This window comes from Malus domestica, chromosome 13 (assembly GCF_042453785.1).
Source record: "Malus domestica chromosome 13, GDT2T_hap1".
NCBI classification, from domain to species: domain Eukaryota; kingdom Viridiplantae; phylum Streptophyta; class Magnoliopsida; order Rosales; family Rosaceae; genus Malus; species Malus domestica.
Genome location: NC_091673.1, coordinates 25995512 through 26015923, shown reverse-complemented (window position 1 = coordinate 26015923; position 20412 = coordinate 25995512). Strand labels below are relative to the sequence as shown.

Sequence of the window (20412 nt, the reverse complement as noted above, 5' to 3'; positions counted from 1 at the left end):
GATTTGAGACATTGGTTTCGTCAGTGGATCTGCTATGTTATCGGCTGAGGCGACCTTGAGGATGTTGACTTTCCCCTCAGCAGCATATCTTCTAATGATGTTACAACGTCTGTCAAAATGCTTGTTCTTTTAATGAGCCCTGGGTTTCTTGGCTTGAGTTATCGCCCCACTATTATCATAGTACAAAGTTACTAGTGATGTAATGGTTGGAACCACTCCAAGTTCAGTAATGAACTTCTTCATCCAGAATGCTTATTTGTCAACTTCAGATGCAGCGACATATTCAGCCTCTGTCGTGGAATCAGCAATTACATATTGTTTCTTGCTTTTCCAGCTGATAGCCCCACCATTCAGAGTGAACACATATCCGGAGTTAAAACTTCTTTCATCGACGTCAGATTGGAAATCTGCATCTGTATAGGCTTCCACTAGAAACTCTGTCGCTCCTTCATAAAAGAGGAACATGTCCTTAGTTCTTCTTAAGTACTTAAGGATAGTCTTGACAACTGCCCAGTGTTCTGATCCTGGGTTAGATTGATATCGACTAGTAATGATCATAACATATGCGATATCAGGCCTTGTGCATATCATGGCATACATGAGACTTCCTATGGTAGAAACATAAGGAACAACACTCATCTGCTAGTATTTCTTCATGAGTCTTAGGTCATATGGATTTAGAAAGGTTAATTCCATGTCTCACAGGAAGAGAACCTTTCTTAGATTGTTCCATCTGGAACCTACTTAGCACCTTATCTATGTACATAGATAGGGATAATCCAATTAATTTTCTAGATCTATCACGTTATAGCTTTATCCTAAGCACATAAGATGCATCTCCCAAATCTTTCATGTGGAAAGTTTTGGATAACCACACTTTTATAAAAGAAAGTATTGCAATGTCATTCTCGAATAGTAATATGTCATCTACATATACCACTAGGAATACAATTGCATCCCCAAGGACCTTTTGATAAACACAATTGTCATCTTCGGTTTGAGTAAAACCAAACGATTTGATTTCAGTGTCAAAACGAACGTTCCAGCTCTTGGAGGCTTGCTTAAGTCCATAAATGGACCTCTGAAGCTTGCATACCTTAGTTTTTTCATACTTGGAAAAGAAACCTTCGGGTTGAGTCATATAGAGCTCTTCCTCTAGGTAGCTGTTCAGAAAGGTCGTCTTCACGTCCATTTGCTATATCTCATGATCATGGTAAGCAGCTATAGTGGACTTAATCATGGCTACAGGAGAGAAGGTTTCTTCATAGTCAATCATTTATCGTTACCCATAACCCTTTGCTACTAGTCTAGCCTTATAAGTCTCTATGTTCCCATTAGCGCCTATCTTCCTCTTGAAGACCCATTTATTTCCAACAGGTACTATACCTTCTGAAGGGTCTACAAGAGTCCAAACCTATTTTTGATACATGGAATCCATCTGGGATTTCATGGCCTATTGTCATCTATTTGAATCAATGTCGGATATTACTTCAGTGTAGTCTCTAGGGTCTTTCTTTCTGTCATTGTCACCCAAAATGTGCAATTCCCCAAAGTCATTATCCAAGCCATACCTCTTAGGTGGCTTGCTGACCCGTTCAAATCTATGTGGAGCTAGGGCTTCAGGTACAGGGTTGTTAACTTGTTGAGTGGTTGTTTGTGGTTCATCATTAATCTCACTAATTTCCATCGTTTTACTTGTAGTTCGTTTGAGAACAAATTTGTCCTCTAGAAACTTAGCAGTTCTGGTGACAAAGACTTTCTGGTCGTCAGGATGGTAGAACTCATATCCCATAGTTTCTCTAGGATATCCCACAAAATAGCACCTATGATCTTGCTTCAAGCGTAGTAGCTTCATGTTTCTTGACATATGCTTCACAACCCCAAATCTTAATATGATTAAGACTTGGCTTTCTCCCCTGCCATATCTCATAGGGCGTTTGTGAAATTGACTTGGAAGGTACTTTATTAAGCATGTAAGATGATGTATATAGAGCGTATCCCTAGAATGTTACTAGTAGATCGGCGGAACTCATCATAGAATGAACCATGTTCATTAAGGTTCGATTTCTCCTTTCAAAAACTCCATTAAGTTGTGGAGTTCCCGGTGGAGTCCACTTTGATATTATTCCACACTCTTGGAGATATCTAAGAACTCGTTACTTAGATACTCTCCCTTTCGATTTGATCTTAGGATCTTTATTTGCTTCCCATTTTGCTTCTCGACTTCATTCTTAAATTCTTTAAACTTTTTAAAGGATTCTGACTTGTACTTCATAAGATACACATAGCCAAATCGAGCAGCCTTCCAGGCAAAACGTTCATTCACAACTAGGCCTACAAGGACCATCATCTATATCACATCGGAGTAGGCAGCAAGACAGATGGAGAGAAGCAATCACTCAGTCTAGCTTCAACCGGCAGCCTGTAAAGAATTCCTCCTCCTACCAAGAACATACCACATGCACCGCTGCCGCGACATAGACCAGCCGAGCACGTAAAATAGTAGCCTAGACCAGCAGGTCACGACTAAGGGCAGCCAAGGGCTCCACTACCCTAAAAAAGGTAGATTCAGAAAGAGGTAGAGAGGCTCTTAAATAAGCAATTATCGCCGATGAAGCATTATGACGGGACATGTCCAACATGAGCAAGTCACCCTTCACGAACAAGATCGAACAGGCAGAGCCTCCGCGCAAGTTTAGCATGCCACATTTCACATCTTTCAAAGGAGATGGAGTTCCGAAGAGGCATTTGAAGCACTACCGAAGCATAATGATCCTTTACCGAAACAATGATGCTCTTATGTGCAAGATATTTGCCACCACTTTGCAAGACGAGGTGCAAGATTGGTTCCACACCCTGCCACCGCGATCCATCCAGAGTTTTGATGATTTTTCTTTGGTTTTCACCAAAGAATACTCATCATACTGCTCAATTAAGAAAAAGTCTAACCACTTGTTCAACGTGAAGAAGAACCCAAAAAGTCACTCCGCGACTACGTAAAGAGGTTCAAAGCAAAGAAGGCAAAAACAGTCGGATGTGACGACTCGATAGCAAGTACAGTTGTCCAAAAAGGACTCCCAGCAGACCACCCATTGTTCAGAAAGTTGATCATGAAAGAAGATCTAACTCTGGTAGACCTTTTCGCTCTGGAAAAGAGCATGCATTTTGGGACAAGGCTCGATGACCAAACAAGGCGCCTGAGCAGCTTCGACAAAAGTCGATAATGTCTTAAAAGAAGGAAGACGAGAAGTAGTCCAACAAAAGCAAGCAGGAGGCCAAGTGTAGGGACCGACCCACGACCAAGGAAGGCCCGACAACCAAGAACTACTCTAAGTTCTCAATCCTGATCCACCAAATCCTTAGTGACATCAACAACGAGCCATGTTTCAAGCTGCCGAAACAATCAAAGGAGATACTTCCAAGTTGGATCACACCAAGTATTGCACATTCCACCGAGGACCCAGTTACATAACTGACGACTACTACACTTGGAAGAACTACTTAGAGAAACTCATGAAAGAAGGCAAGGTCGACAGATACTTGGACAAGCCAGCTGCGCAGCCTAGAAAGAATGTAGATGCCCATGAAGAGCTACCAACTAAAATGACCTGGATCAATGGCATCTTTGCCGAATTCGAGCACTTGGGGGCCACCAACAACTCCAAAAAGAGGAAGATCCAACAGGCTCTACTAGTCTCACAGATCCAAGCAGTCGACACCCAACCTGGATCCATCATTGGCTTCACCGAGCAGGATGTAGAAGGCGTCGACTTCCTACATAACGACACACTAGTAGTATTGATGTGTAAATTAACTCGACACACAAATTAAACCCTATTGATGACAATTGTAGTAAAGATGCAAGTAGGGATCGTTCTAGACCGGGGATTAACTAGGGATGCTAATCTACTAAAAACTAACTTAAAAACACAAAATTAAACTTAAAAATAGAAAACTAGACTCTAAGACTCTTAACTAGACTTATATGGCTAAAAACAAACTAAACTAACTCAAAGTAGCACAAAACAATCAAAAAGACTCAAAACTGACTTTAAAGAGTTATTTGGACGAATTTAAACTTACTTGACTCTAAACACTAATTTGGATAGATTTAAACAAGTTTCTAACTAAACCAACACACTTAATAAAAGGGGGAATTGTTTTGACGAAATTAAAACTAAAACAAAGAACTTGCATAAACAAAGCAATTTAAAAACGAATTTAGGTGAATTCAAGGGTGAAAAGCTAGTTAGATGGTCATTCTCCACACATGACATATGCAAACATAAACCAATTTACAGTATTGTTCCTTTAAACCATGAATGACAACACCCTAAGTTAACCGTGACAGCACAAATTAACCATCAGATTTTCCTTATTTCATTGAATTGAACGGGATACGCATCATAACCAAATTATCCTTATCAAATCCCTTAACTATGAAAAGCATGATAGAAAACATATCAAAGGTCATTAAGTTCTTTGAAAATCATAAGTATTGACGAGGCATTCATAACTATGAAAAGCATGATACTCCTGCCAAGGATTTTACTTAACATGATTGTGACTAGCAACCTTTACTACTTGTGAATATAAGTTCATAACGATTAGGTGAAACTCCCTTATACTCTAGCATCAAATTTATGCATGCAAACTAAGTATGTATCCTCAATTGACATACATAAACAAGTTTTGATAATGTAGATAAGCAAATCACACTCAAGACTTTAGAAACAATAACTGGATGTAATCAATTCATATAAACCATATAATCATGGCTTTGAATTCACCTCCAACTAAAAAGAGATTAGTTCCTTATGTCTTTAAAAACATAAAACCAAATTAAAAGCAACATTGAAAACAATCTAAGGATAGAAAGAACAAAGAACGTCCCAGCAGCTCCAATGGCAGATTTCAAACTCTCCCTTGGATTGCAAGCCACGGCACAAGCTTCTCCTTCTCCTTCCTCCATGCAATTTCACCTTTTGAACTCTCTGAAATCTCTCAAATATATCTGAATGTATGAGGGCATGGGTGTTTTGATTTATGCGGCAGGGATGTGTATTTATAGGCTAAAATACATGGCACAATCCCTAAGGATTTGGATTGCACAATCCTTGAGGAATAGAACTAGGTTTCGGCATAAATCTAAAAGGAAAAGGATTAAGGTTTCCAGCAGATTCTAAGGCTTCTAGAACATAAAGGGGCACCAGATTTGTAGGTCCTTTTAGAGGGAATAATGTGGCACAAATTTAGGGGTTCTAGAAGAGCAAGGGTGCGGCATAAATGTAGGGAAATGATAGGCCTTCTAGAAATCAGGTTTTTAGGTCCTCTTGTAGCTAGATTTAAGGCACAAACTGATTTAGATAAAATAAGATAGGATAAAGCTAGATTAGGCAAGGATAAGATAAGATAAGGTTTGTTTGGATAAGATAAGATTGAATAATGTTTTGGATAATGTCCCTTCTTTTGAGCTAATTCCTTATCTTCTTTGTCTTGGATTTACTCATTCACTCTTTTTAGCACATTCCTAGCCTCTTGAACTTCAAATTCGTCCATCCATCTTGCTCCACTCATAATGCTCCAAATTGCACTTTCTTGCCAACTTTGTCATTTGTACCTACAAACATACGAAAATAGCTTAAAACACTAAAATAAGCACAAACTAATTATGAAAATGCAAGAAACAAGCTAACTAAGTCGCATAAATACGCTCCTATCAAGTATCTATTCAACTCACCCATGTTATAGTCGACAGAATGATGGTTGACAATCGAAGTGCAGTCAATCTACTTCAACTCTCAGTAATTTAGAAGAATGGCCTGGAAAGCACAATTATACGATGAGCGGAAGTACTCACCAGATTCAACGGGCATACCTCGATTGTCATCGGCCAAATCACACTTGACGTGAAAACACCACCAGTTGTCTCAAAGAAGACGTTCACCATCGTAAGTGACCCATCTCCCTATAGTGGGATTCTTGGGAGACCTTGGTTGATTAAGCTGGATGCCATGACTTTCGTCAAGTATAAAAAAATATGATTCGTATCTCGAAACGAGGAGTCGGAGAAATCAAGTCTGACTAGGTTGCATCTCGACGATACACTGTGCAAGTATTGAAGGAATCAAAGAAGAATACCTTTATGCCCGTAGAGGCTACCGAGGTCTGAAAAGACAAATAAGCTACCCAATAACAATTACAGCAGACAGATCAAGAAGATGGTGCCCAAGCAAACGAGATAGGATGAAAACCCTAAGAGGACGTTGATGACAACATTCTCGATCCCTAGCGATTGGAAAAGATGGCTAGAATCGGCTTACGTTTAAGCCCAGTTGAGAAGGAAGAACTCACAGCTTTTCTTAGAGAAAATCTTGACGTCTTTGCATGGTCACCTTTGGACATGCCCAGCATCGATCCCGAGATAGCTTGCCACAAGTTGTACGTCGACCCCGCTGCAAAACCGATGATCCAAAAAAGAAGGCATTTTGCATCCGAATGAGTGACGATCATCGAAGTGGAAATTGACAAGTTGTTAAAAGCCAGATTCATATAAAAGGTAGCACACTCAGCATGGCTTGCCAATGTTGTGCTAGTAAAGAAGAAAGAGAAGGGAAAATGGAGGGTTTGCGTAGACTATACCGACCTCAACAAAGCATGCCCAAAGGATCCTTATCTACTTCCTTGAATTGATCTACTAGTAGATTCAACTTCTAGGAACCAGCTACTCAATTTCTTAGACGCCTATTCCAACTATAACTAAATAGCCATGTACGAACCCGACAAAGAAAAAACCATATTTGCGATCGAGCGAGACACTTACTGCTACAAGGTCATGCCCCTTATCCTTAAGAATGCGGGAGCTATTTTCCAAAGGTTAGTAAACATGATGTTCAAGAAACAAATTGGAGTAACCATGGAGGTCTACGTCGACGACATCATGGTGAAGGGCAAGCAGCAGTCAGACCACATCGGCAACCTAGCGAAAACTTTCAACATCTTTAGAAAGTACAAGATGAAGCTTAATCCCTCTAAATGCATATTTGGAGTATCATCAGGCAGATTCTTATGGTACCTAGTGACCCAACGAGTAATCAAAGCACATCCCAAGTAAATCCGAGCGATCAAAGAGATGAAATCTTGAACTAGCTTGAAAGAGATCCAAAGTTTGACTGAACGAGCAGCTGCCCTCAACTGTTTTCTCTTACGATCCACTGATCGATGCAAACCCTTTTTTCAAGGCCATCAAGAGGGCACAACGAGACAAATGGGAAAATGAGTGTGAAAAAACTTTCCAAGACCTGAAGAAGTATCTTATATCACTGTAACATCCCACATCGCCCAAGGGTGTGGATCCTGTAAGCCTTATATTCATATTCTCATCTTTACCTAGCATAAGGCCTTTTGGGAGCTCACTGGCTTCAGATTCCGTAAGAACTCCGAAGTTAAGTGAGTTCGCACGAGAGAATTCCCAGGGTTGGTAACCCACTAGGAAGTTCTAGTGTGAGTTCCTAGAAACAAAATCGTGAAGGCGTGTTCGGGGCCCAAAGCGGACAATATCATGCTACGGCAGAGTCTAGCCCGGGATGTGGTGAGGGCTCGGGCCGAGATGTGACAATTTAGTATCAGAGTCAATCCCTAGCCGGATGTGTACCGACGAGGACGTCAGGCCCCTAAGAAGGTGGATGGTAACATCCCACATCGCCCAGGGGTGTGGATCCTGTAAGCCTTATATGTATATTCCTATCTCTATCTTGCATGAGACCTTTTGGAAGCTCACTGGCTTCAGATTCCGTAGGAACTCCGAACTTAAGCGAGTTCGCGCAAGAGCATTCCCTTGATGGGTGACCCACTGGGAAGTTCTAGTGTGAGTTCCCAGAAACAAAATCGTGAGGGCGTGTTTGGGGCCCAAAGTGTACAATATCGTGCTACAGCGGAGTCGAGCCCGAGATGTGGTGGAGGCTCAGGCCGAGATGTGACAATCACCTCCTTTACTATCCAAGCTGGAAGCAGTGGAAGACTTATACATTTACTTGGCAGTCTCCGAAGTAGCAGTGAGCTCTACTCTCATACAAGAAGAGTTAAGGTCCCAACTGCCAGTATTCTACACTTCTAAAGCTCTTCTCGATGCAAAAACAAGATACCCAAAGATCGAAAAGTTAATTGTGGCGTTAGTTGTTGCGGCTCGGAAGCTCAGACCATACTTTCAAGCTCATACAGTCATTGTTATGATTCAATATCCTCTACGATCAATCCTACATGCTCCGAACACTTCTCAACTAGTGATAAAATAGGCATTGGAACTTGGCTAGTACGGTTTAGTTTTCTGACCCCGCACGGGGATAAAGGCCCAAGCCTTAGTGGACTTCATAGAAGAATTCACGCCTAGCCTAAGCGACGTAACATAGTAGCCCAACGACACCCCAGAAGGAGCCGAGCAGACCTTAGTTATGCCTGCTCCCCCCAACGGAGACTTCTGGCATTTATACGTCGACAATGTATCCACCTACAAAGGCTCAGAAGTAGGCATAGTCCTAGTCACCCCAAACGGTTCAATGCTCGAGCAGGCAATCCCTATAGGCTTCAAAGTGTCTAACTATGAAGCAGAGTACGAGGCCCTACTAGCAGGCCTCCGAAGGGCAAAAGAATTGGCGACGTAACAGAGTAGCCCAACGACACCCCAGAAGGAGCCGAGCAGACCTTAGTTATGCCTGCTCCCCCCAACGGAGACTTCTGGCATTTATACGTCGACAGTGTATCCACCTACAAAGGCTCAGAAGTAGGCATAGTCCTAGTCACCCCAAACGGTTCAATGCTCGAGCAGGCAATCCCTATAGGCTTCAAAGTGTCTAACTATGAAGCAGAGTACGAGGCCCTACTAGCAGGCCTCCAAAGGGCAAAAGAATTGGCGGTGAAAAAGCTCGCAATTCATTCCAATTCCCCACTAATCACCAACCAGACTACTGTGAAAGACATGGTACAACATTCAAGGATGGCGCAATACCTAGAGAAAGTACACAAGCAACTTCAGGCATTTCATACTTACACTCTCACTCAAGTTCTGCGGGCAAACAACGCCCACGCAAACGCGCTAGCCGACCTAGGCTCTGCTCTCGACTACCAACTCAAACACTTTATCCTAGTGGAGTATCTAGAGAAGCCAAGCATAAAGGCAGAGCCGGTAGCCAAAGTGTCACAGGTTAGTATAACTTTGAACTGGAAAAGTTCTATTATAGACTACCTAGTCAATGGCACACTTCCCACTGAAATATTGGAGTCTAGAAAGCTCCAAATAAAGGCAGCACGCTACTACATATGGAACAGCATTCTCGTTCAAAGATCTTACATTGAACCACATTTCAACTGCCTAGCGCCTCCCAATGACCTAATCGTTCTAAGCTCAATCCACAAAGGCGTTTGTGGAAATCACTCTGGACACAAATCCTTAGCACATAAGGCTCTTAACGTAGACTACTATTGGCCTACCATGCACCAAGATTCTAAAGAATTAGTACAAAAGTGAGACAACCGTAGATGAGTCATTGGTAGTTCATGCAATGGGCAATCGACCAGGTATGACCAATGCCGCCTATTACTGGGGACAGAGGCATGATGATCGTGGCAATCGATTACTTCACCAAATGGGTAGAAGCAGAGCCCATGACAACCATGACTCAGACAGACATAAAGCGATTTATATGGAGGAACATCATTTGCCAATTTGGCATCCCTCAATCTATCGTCACTAACAACGGCCTGCAATTCGTAGGCAAAGATTTGGTGAAGTTCTTCTAAAAGTAATGCATCAAGCAGCACATGTCCATGCCACAATATCCTCAAGGCAATGGGCAGGCCGAAGCATCCAACAAAACGATTCTCGACTGTTTCAAGAAATCCCTCATTGACAAGAAGGGAAAATGGCCAGACGAACTCCCCGAATGTCTATGGGTATATCGCACCACCAAAAAACGAGCAACCAATGAGACTCCTTTCTCTTTGTCATTTGGTTCAGAAGTAATCATTCCTCCCAACATTATCGTGCCAAGTATTACCACTTTACTGCCAAGCATTGAGCAGAACAGTAACGAGATGGCCACAAGCTTAGATCTGGCAGAGGAGAAGCGTGAGCAGACCATCACCTGCATCGCAGCCTACCAGCAGTAACTCTTCTCCAGCTATAACAAAAGGGCCAAGATTCAACGGTTCTAACCCGGAGATATAGTCCTAAGAAAAGTGATAGGAGCATATTTATGCTACTTAGTTAGCTTGTTTTCTTGCATTTAATTAGCTAAAACTATGTTAATTATAGTGTTTAAAGTTATTTTCGTGCAATTTCAGGTTTTAGTGTCAAAGTATGCAAAAAGAAGCAATTTGGAGCATTCTAGAGCATTTTTGGGCCAAGATTGGATAGTGCAAGCATGGAGGCATGAAGATGGACGAATTTGAAAGGCTTGAATTCAGTTAGAGAGCTGCAAGGAGGCCTAAAAATCTGATTTCTAGAAGGCTACATTAATCCCACATGTTTTTAGACTTTGTTCTTCTAGAAGCCAGCCATTTAAGACCCACATGTTTCACACATGGTGCCTAATTTCTACCTAATTTCTGGTACAAAACCTCTTGTTTTCAACTAAGTTCTAAACCCTTCCTAGCCCTATAAATAAGGCAGCTGCAAGCATCACAAAGGCATTCAGAAATTTCACAAACCCTTCACATCACTCATTCACCCAATTTTCGACCATTCATCCAGAAAATAATCCTTCACGCAAGAAACCATTCTCCATCTTCAACAGCACCTATCCTTCATCATTCACCATATTTTCTGACCCAAAACCACCCTAGTCGTCCCATACACCTATCCTACACACTTTTCCACCATTCCACACCATCCATAATCCCCAAAAACCATCACAAACCCCTGGGCCGCAACCAAGGAAGAGGAGGAAGGTTCTTAGACGTTCCTGCTGTGCAATTTAGATTGCTGGAATTTTTAGGTGTGATCTTTCTTATGTTTTCAATGTTTCAATTCAATAAACTTTGTGTTGTGAGTATGAGGAACTAAACCCCCTTAGTTGGGGGGTGATTCGAAACCATGTACATGCTTGCAATATGATTTGATTACATTCAGTTGTTATTTCATAAGTTGTGGATTCAATTCGTTCATCTACTTGATTGATAACTTATTTGTGTATGTTGATTGAGAGTGCACGCTTAGTTTTCATGCATGAATATGATGCTAGATTATGAGGGAGTTTCACCTAATAGTTACAATCTTATAATCACAAGTAGTGAAGGTCGCCTGAAAACGATCGCGTTGAATGAATTCTTGGCACTAGTTTCATGCTCATCATAGTAACGAATGCCTCGTCAACACTTATAGTTCTCATTGTGCTTCATGATTCTTGATTGTATCTTTATTGTGCTCATCACGTAAGGAACCTTTAAGGAATGCTTTGAATTGTTGTATGCGCTTTCCCATCCAATTCATTAACTTTAGGAGAACTTGAAGGTTAATTTAAGCGTATCTAATTAACTTGGGGTGTTGAGTTTCATAATTTATTGGGAGAACAACTGAAAATCGTTTTGTTTGCAAGTGTGTCATGTGTGGAGAAGAACCTCCTAACTAGCCTTCTACCCATCTATTTCACCAAAATCGTTTTTACAATCTGCCCTATTTCCAATCTGTTTTCTTTATTTTAATTTTCGTCAAAACAAAATCCCCCTTTATTTTAGAGTCCTAGATTAGTTAGAAAGTGTGTTAGTTTATGTTTTCTAGTGTTTTGAGTCAAGTTATAACATAAATTCGTCCAAATTTGTGTTAGTACTCAAAACTGCCCAGATTGTGCTTCTAAGGCAGTGTTGAGTGTTTATTTGCTGTTTTGGTTCCTTTGCTTTGTTTTGGTGTTTTAACTTTTAATTTTACATTCTTTGAGTCTAGTTTAGTGTTTTAAACTTTGTTTTTACATTATTGAGTCAGTTTTCAAGAGATTAGCAATCCCTCCTAATCCCCGGTTTAGAACGATCCCTACTTACATATTTACTACAATTTGACAAAAGAGGGTTTAATTTGTGTGCTTAATATATTTCGCATCAAAAAGCCTTCATCATTGCCCGCAGAGAAGGCTCCAAAAGATGGATCACATCTGGGAAGGTCTGTACAAGATCAACAGGGTAGGCGGCAAGGGTAATTACACCCTCATCACCATGAACAACAAAGAGATCCAAAAGCAGTGGAACGCCTACAATCTGAGAAAGTACCATATGTGACCTCCTGCTACATCAAAGCCCGAAGAACTTGAACAGCTCAACGGGCACCACCTCACGAATAGAAGATTATCCAGTTGTTATGCAATCTCTACTTTACAGCTAAGTTTTTGTTCGTGCCACTCGTTTTTCAATCAGGAATTCAGAAGTAATTTACAACTTGCCTCGACTACATGTCTACAACAACTGATCACTCATGCACTTTAAAAGAAGACCGCGCCCCTCTTAGGGACTCATCGGAGGAATTGCACCCCTCTGAGGGATTAACCATGCTTTCCAATGTAAGAGGGTAAACCAATTCCTCGACATCCACGTGGGTCTGCTCTCAAAAGCGGGAAGATAAACTCTACACTTCGAATATCCAGATGTGGATGAGCCGGGCTACCCTAGTATAACTAAATGCACAATGGTTTGCACCGAGCTTCCTAGAAGTAGCCACAATGGTCATTTTCAAGGCTTAGCTAACTGAAGGATTTTGGGTCTTTTGGCCTAATCCGTGGTGAACCTGGCCCTAGAGATAGAGGGGGCACATAACACAGTACACCCTATGGACGGCTGCCCTGGAACCCTAAAGCTGCTACCGAGTGCACTACGGTAGCCTACGGTTTTTGAAATACTGCCTACGGCTTTCCCTTCGAGTAGTAAAGCCGCGCTAAATTTATACAAACTGCACATTCTTGTGAAAGGTTAAACAAGCTAACGTGCATATATGAAGTTTTATCCACTGCTGACATGCTACGTGGTTGATAAGCTTCACCTCTGCCAAATGCGGAATGACCTACACCAAGTCCTAAATGCACATTTGGAGTATCTTCAGGCAGATTCTTAGCGTGCGTATACAAACCGCACGTTCTTGTGAAAGTGTTATGATACTTGCTATACAACCTACAAAATTGGAGAAAGCCAAGGTTAACAATCTAGTGGTCACGCAAACTTGTCTGCTTCTGTAAGTAAGGCGTCCGGTTGCCAACCCTATGGCTAATAACTTTCCAAAGTTCTACACCGACACTTACGGCTGCATAAGCTATGTGAGCCTGTCTGCATATAAAAAATTAGCATACCTTCCACTGGTCTATAAAGTCTAAAGGTTAGGGTATGAATAAAAGAAGTGAAGATGGAGAAAAACAAAGGAGACAAGTTTATTAAATTTTCTAGCAAAATTGATAAACAATTACCAAAGACCGAAGGAGTTCAAGCAATGCAAAAGCAACAAGGAAAACAAAGAAAATCCTAAAGGCTACCTAGAATACTACTCTTCAACAGCTTGGACATCCCACGACTACTCTGTCACCACACCTTCAACAGCCTCGACGCTCTCAGCAGCAGCATCATCCATCACTTCACCCCTAGCTACCCAAACCTGGCCACCAACTTTCCGACTACTTCACCAATAGAAGACTCAAAAGTAAAGGCGAACAAGTCTTCCAGAGAAATAGAGAAAGTCTTGAAACCTTTACCAGAAAACTCAAAGTTAGACGACCGCCCAAATAGATGGTTCACATAAACCAGCCTGTAGAAATTAGCTTAACTCTAAGTAAGTGAAGCCTCGAACCTAGCCTTCTCACCCTTTAACTGCTAATTCTCCACGAACAGACAAGCATAGACCTGCTGCAGCTCCTTTGCTTCTTTCTTCAAACTGTCGTTGATCTTCAAAACACCTTGGAGTTCCAACACTTAAGGCTTAAGCCTATTAACAACCTTCTTGAAGTGGATCACTTGATTGTAAGCAGTGATCAGTTCTTCATCCTTTGCATAAGTAGCGAAGCGGAGCTTAGAGACAGCATTCTCAAGGTCTTGAATCTGAGCTATGTAACACCCGATCTCCTTCTCTGCACTTTCATACTTTACTTGGATCGCCTCAAGCCTAGTCTTCAAATCCATGATCTCCTGGTGAGTGGTCTCAAGCTGCAAAGAAATAGGGGCAAAAATATTAGACCCCTTCAAAGCAGCAAGCTCAGATTCCAACTTCTTGACTTTCTTGGCCGAGGAGTAAGCTTCAGCTGCCATAGTTCTTGCCACTTCCTTGGCATCCTTGGTATCCTCTTGATCAAGGAACATAGACTCGGCTACTAGAATCACCATTTTTTGCATCATAGTCAGCAGAGCAGTCCTCCTATACTCAATCGTATGCTTTGCAAATGAACTTGGGCCAATAAAACCCTTGACACCATCAACAAACTTGGCACACACGTTCATGTCCTTGAGCATATCTGATCTCAAGATTGAACATATCTCAGCAGCTTCCTAGAAATAGACTTGGTGGATTTCTCACAACTACCCGCATGAGTAGTCTCATTCTTCTTAGTAAACGAATCGGTCTCAGCAATAGAGGGATTAGGTTTTGGCACCATTTTAGTAGACAAATGCACCTTTTCACTCTTCATAGTAGCAAGCCTTTCCAAAAGGTGAACTAGACTTAGCCCTAGACGAACGTTTTGGCATAAATTTTGGCACTTGAGGCACAGATGAACTTCTACGCTGAGAAATCCTATCACCAATTTAACTAGCCACCTTTGGAACGATAGGTGTCACTGGCACTGATCTAGCAGCCTCATCCTTCTCACCCTTGGGAGAAGTCAAGTCAATCACAAGCTTGGCAGCAGCCAGTAAACCTTTGAGAAGTCTTTGGCTTTTTCTCAGCCAACATCTCTTGAGCAGGCAGGGAAGGTCTTTTTTCCCACCTTCATTTACAGCAGGCTCCATGACGGCAATCGGACGAGCTAATGCCTTCACCTTGATCCACTTTATCTCCTCTCTTAGGGGCAGCCCATCTTTCTCCCTACGAATAGGACTAAGCAGCCAATGGCACTCACAGTACTCAAACGGGATACCCAGAGTGACATACATTTTCTTCATGTTCAGAGAAGTCTTAGGAGTTGAGCCAAATTTTGAATGTACAAAAGCAGCAGGAGACAAAGAGAAAATTAGAGAGCAGCTTAGCACAAATACAAAGCAACCTACTTATCAGATATGAAGACCGTTGGAACATACAGCTCGGGGGAAGAATCAGACTCCCACTCTCCACTTATCTCCAAAGTCTCATTGGCCCAGTCATGATCTCCCTTGCTTGAATGATGGAAGAGCCTATAGCGAGATCGCAGCTGCCCAACTCCCTCGATGTGGCATATGTCAAAGAAGTACCAAAATTCGTTGATGGTTAGATCTAGGTCAAAGAATTCGCTTAGATTGAGGAATCTCACCATCTCAAGGACCACATTTGGAGAACATTGAGCGGGGGCACATCTTATGGAGCAGAGCACTTATTGGAAGAAACAAGGCATAGGAAAAGTAAACCCCAACACAAAATAGTAAGGGTGGAACTTGATGGCTATCTGAGCCCCACCATATAGCTCATAGCTACTACCATCCTTGACACGCTTCACACACACTCCCGACGAAATAGCATGCCTATATGCCTCAAGGAAGTCTCTAAACAAGTCATCAGAGCTAATTTTGAAGTGAGCAGCCTTAAAGTAGCCAACCTTGCTCAAAGACCCGCCTTGACGATACAACGGCGGTACACCATCATCATTCTTGTACATCAAGGAAGACATGCTTGAGGGAATTCTACAAAGATGCGAAGAAAATTCATTAAACGGCTGCTTCAAAAAAAATAAAAATAAAAAAAAAAGGCACGACCCAACAACTATCGGCCTCTCTCTCCCTCTTATACCAACGCAGGCCCGAGGCCAGCTAAAAAAAAAAACAAAACTTAAGGCCCACGCCGCAGGAGTCCAACAACCGCGCTAGGCCCCGTAGCCTGACCTGACATCCTCTCGACCCGCAGGCCTCATGGCCCAAACCAAATGGAAGGGGGCTAATGCCTCGTGCTCTCTCTTTCTCTCCCTTTCTTGCATGGGCCAAGGCCCCAACCTAACTCACAAGCCTTGCCCACGCCAGGCCCAATCTAGCTCCCAGTTCCCTGGCCCGAGCCAGCAGCTCGCCAAAGCCCAAGGCCAATGTCGCTAGCCTTCGGTCCTAGCCAAGCCATCATCGCACCTTGTCACCCACGGAAGCCATGCCATGGCTTCTCTAAGCCCTTTTTCATGCATCCTCGACCTCCGTCGAGCAAAATTTCAAGGCCCGAGGCTCCCAAAAAAACTTAAAAAGACAAGGAAAATTATTTTTTTCTTACCTTAAAACGGTGTGAAGAAACAATCCTTTGCATGAGCAAGATGTAGAAGATTGCTAGGGGAGAGGGAACAAATATCCTCTAAGCTTTCTCTCTCTTGTAGGGAAAAATAAATCGCTCTCCACAGTTGATTTAATAATCTACTTAAGGTAGACTTAAATAGGCTTTGAGATAAATTTATTTCCCTTTCCTAGAAGGATCTAATTTCCAATTAAAGTGGGAATCAACATCAAAATAGGAACAATCCAATGTTTCCCAAAGGAAGAAGATCTCTACACCTAGTGCCCTTTCTTACGAGCAGCCCAACAGGTGTGGGGGCATTTGTGGAGCCAAAAAAAATCAACAAAAATATAGAGACGACACGTGGATTCTTGGGTAAAAAAGATAAGATTACCCTCAAGGCACACCAGGATTTATACACGCAAGCAGTGGACAATTATCCTTCAATCAAGGTCAAAAGTGATCAAAATAAGTATTAATTCAAAACCTATTTCATCAACCCTCATCAAATCTTCCCCACAAGGTAACTCCCAAATTATTTCTTTCAAATTATAATAATTAGCTAATTGATGGTGATTAACACCAAAAAATACCGAAGGCGGCCGGTTCCCACTTCTCCAAAGGGGGCCGGCCACACCCTTATAAATATCACCTCATTTTCACCAAAACTCAATTCCAACTCCCTTGCAAAATTCTCAAAATTCTAACTTTGGCATCGGAGGTTCTTCGGCCAAAGCCCCCCCCCTCATTCATCATGGGCGTGTGAGGCTCTTGGCTTTAACCTAAGGTATTAATTGTTTTTACAGGTGCATTTTCGTCTAAGAACAAGAAGGAAGAAATTTGCATCCACAATACGTATGAGGTTAGTCAGTTTTTTGCTAATAGCTACCTATAATTCTCACCCCAACTTTATAATTTGTCAAATTTTCGTATTTCGTTGAATTTTTTTTTTTTTTTTTTTGGCTAACAATTTTGGAATTTTTGTATATTTTATCTTGTTTTATTTTTACAAGCATTTTGGTGTAAAAAAAATACATATTTCGATGATATACTTTTGAGTTGGATATCATTGCATTCCATATCACAATTATTTCTAACACTGTGGATTATTCGATTGGATATCAAGGAGCCGTTTGGATTTTTTTTTTTTTTTTACTATTAAAATTGATTAAAATAGATTTGAGCCGTTTGATTTAAGAAATAACCGATGAAAAAAAACCTCAAAATTGATAGTTCGATTACAATAGTAAAATAAATCTGGGCCATACCATAAAGCTTCTTTGGAAACTGATAGGGTAGGGCACCCTAGGCTCGACCATAACCCAAGAACGTGCGCCAGGCTTTGGATCTAAATGGCAGGCTAATCGCAACCATAGAAAGGATGTATATTTTAATCAATTTGCAAAGACCCAGCTGCAAATGCTAAGGAGAAATCCAAGAAATCCTAAACCACATGGTGTGTTAAACTCAATTAATTAAAACGGTAGGTTATATATGTAATAGCTTCGTATGATCCATATTTCTAGTTGGTTTATTAAATTATGAGCTCGTTTGAATGTGCTTTTAAAATGATTGAAAATGCTTTTGATGAAAATGTTTTTCGAACCAATCCGTAGTAAAAATACAAGTAAATCCTAAAAAAGCACTTAAAGTGCTTGCTGGAAGAAGCACATAACTGGTGCTTCTTGCATAAAGCACTTCAAGTGCTTTTGGAACACAAAAATATTTTCTCTAAAAGCGCTTTCAGTTATTTAAAAAGCACATCCAAATGAGCCCTATATTTGTAAATAGTTTCATAAGATCCATATTTTTGGTTGGTTTGCTAAACTCAATTAATTAAAATGGTGCATGATGCCACAATTATTTCTGACATACTGTGAATTATCTATTTGGATATCATTGAGACGTTGGATTTTTTTTACTGTTGAAATTGATTAAAATAAATTTGAGCCATTGGATTTTAAAAAAAAATAAAAAATTGAAAGTGACACATCCAAATGAGCCCTATATTTGTAAATAGTTTCATAAGATCCATATATTTTTATTGGTTTGCTAAACTCAATTAATTAAAATGGTGCATGATGTCACAATTATTTCTAACATATTGTGAATTATCTGTTTGGATATCATTGAGATGTTGGATTTTTTTTACTGTTGAAAATTATTAAAATAGATTTAAGCTGTTGGATTTAAAAAAAATAATTAAAAAAATTGAAACTGACCGTTCAATTACAATAGATAAAAGATCTGGGCCACACAATAAAGACTCGTTCCAAATTGATGGGGTAGGGTATGCCACGCTCGATTGTAACCCAAGAACGGGTGCCAACCATTGGATCCAAATGGTAGGCCAATCCCAATCGTTGAAAGGCTACTGTTGGTGTGGTAGCCCAAATATCAATTTAACATGTTGCATCTACTGCGCGGGGCCCACCTTTCTGAAGGAAATTTTTTATCCTAGCTAAGAACATGCAACAATATTTGAGCATACAAGCATATATATATATATAACTTTAAAGTAAGCATGCACTCAAAAACAATTCTAAAACCCACAACTTTCAAAACTAGTGAATGGTGAACCAAATCTCTTTAACAAATTAAAGAGAAGAGAGAGTTTGAGTTTCATTATCTTTGAAGCTCATCTTTGTTTACACAAGGATTCACCTAAGTGGAGGGCCTTCAAGTCACCTCCTTGCTCCTTAGATGGTAGATTCTTTACTTCTCCTTTTCTCCTTAAAGATGTAAGGAAATGGTCTCGAAAACACCAAATGTTTGGTGTCTCTAAGTCTCCACACCAAAGATGACATGTGAAGAGAAGATGGATGATTTAGTAAAAACCCTTTGAGTGGCCGTCCTCTTTGTAGAGAGAAAGAGAGAAAAAGTTTCACTCTTTGCCTCAAAGAAACCCTAATGAGGTTAAGGCTATAAAGTTCCTTTTATAGCACCTCACACTTGAGTGACAAACTTGCAATTAAGCGAAGTTCACTACCACTCTCTGTATGGCCGGCCTAGGTTTGTTTATTGGGCTAACTGGCCATTTGTTTTAGTTGTTACACAACTTAAACTCAATAGGCCTTGTGGATTAAAACCATTTTGGGCCTCAAAACCCGAAACTAACTTGAAAGCATAATATAAACCTTCCGTATAATTAATTAATCTTGATCATTCTAAATTAAATTATTTAATTGCTTATCTATCTCATTTATATTTCTTCACGTTCATCTTTACTCGGTGTACGATCCATTACGTTCTAATTAACAAGGCAATGGGCGAGTTTTACTCTTAACGTTCCATTACGTTCTAATCTTCAAGGCTTCCACAAACCATGAGTGACACCTAGCAGTATGTCATGGCTACCCAAGCTAAATAGAAGTGGTTGGAGAACCTATCTAGTTACAACTACAATGTAATACGGTCCTTCTCTAATACAATACTCTTAATCACATTGTTTAATTGGTATTATGTTTCATATCTACTATACAATATGATATGTTTCTATATGATTCAAATGAATATGATTTAGAATGTTCTTCCTAAGTTATATTTGCATGCTTTTGCCAAAAACTCCCGTATCATATCTTAGAGTATTCTCCTTCCACCATGAAAGGTTAGAGATCCCTTATTGCGCATTCACATGCCTACATGACTAGATGTTTGACCCCAACAATGTCGTGGACACTCTCAATGCAATGTCTTTGAGATAGTCAAAGATCAAGGACCTAACCATTAGACAACTATGATGTCTCAAGTCAAAGGACTACTTTGCATATTGCAACTTATGAGTTCTTAGATGACATGTAAGTTAGAACTCTCTTTTGATCGTTGTTTAGTGTACTGGATTGCCCTTTTGAGCACCTATGTGTTTGTTTTAGTATCCAACACTAAATGACTTGAGACTAGTTATACTCACGCTTGAGTCAACAAAACACATACTAACCTTAGCGGATTGTTAATGCCCAACTGACAATCCTATGGCTAGGATCGTTTTAGGAATGAACATAAGAGAAAGGTCTCGTTAA

At 40.7% G+C, this 20412-nt stretch overlaps 1 protein-coding gene across 1 annotated transcript; it reads right to left on the bottom strand.

Annotated features, from left to right (window-relative positions):
- Window positions 1–252: 252 nt before the first annotated feature.
- LOC139190900 (uncharacterized) lies at window positions 253–1855 on the bottom strand. Its single transcript, XM_070811390.1, has 3 exons — window positions 1490–1855; window positions 1294–1414; window positions 253–524 (listed from the first exon to the last, which is right to left on the bottom strand). The coding sequence occupies exons 1-3, from the start codon at window positions 1853–1855 to the stop codon at window positions 253–255; spliced, it is 759 nt and encodes a 252-aa protein (XP_070667491.1).
- Window positions 1856–20412: the final 18557 nt, after the last annotated feature.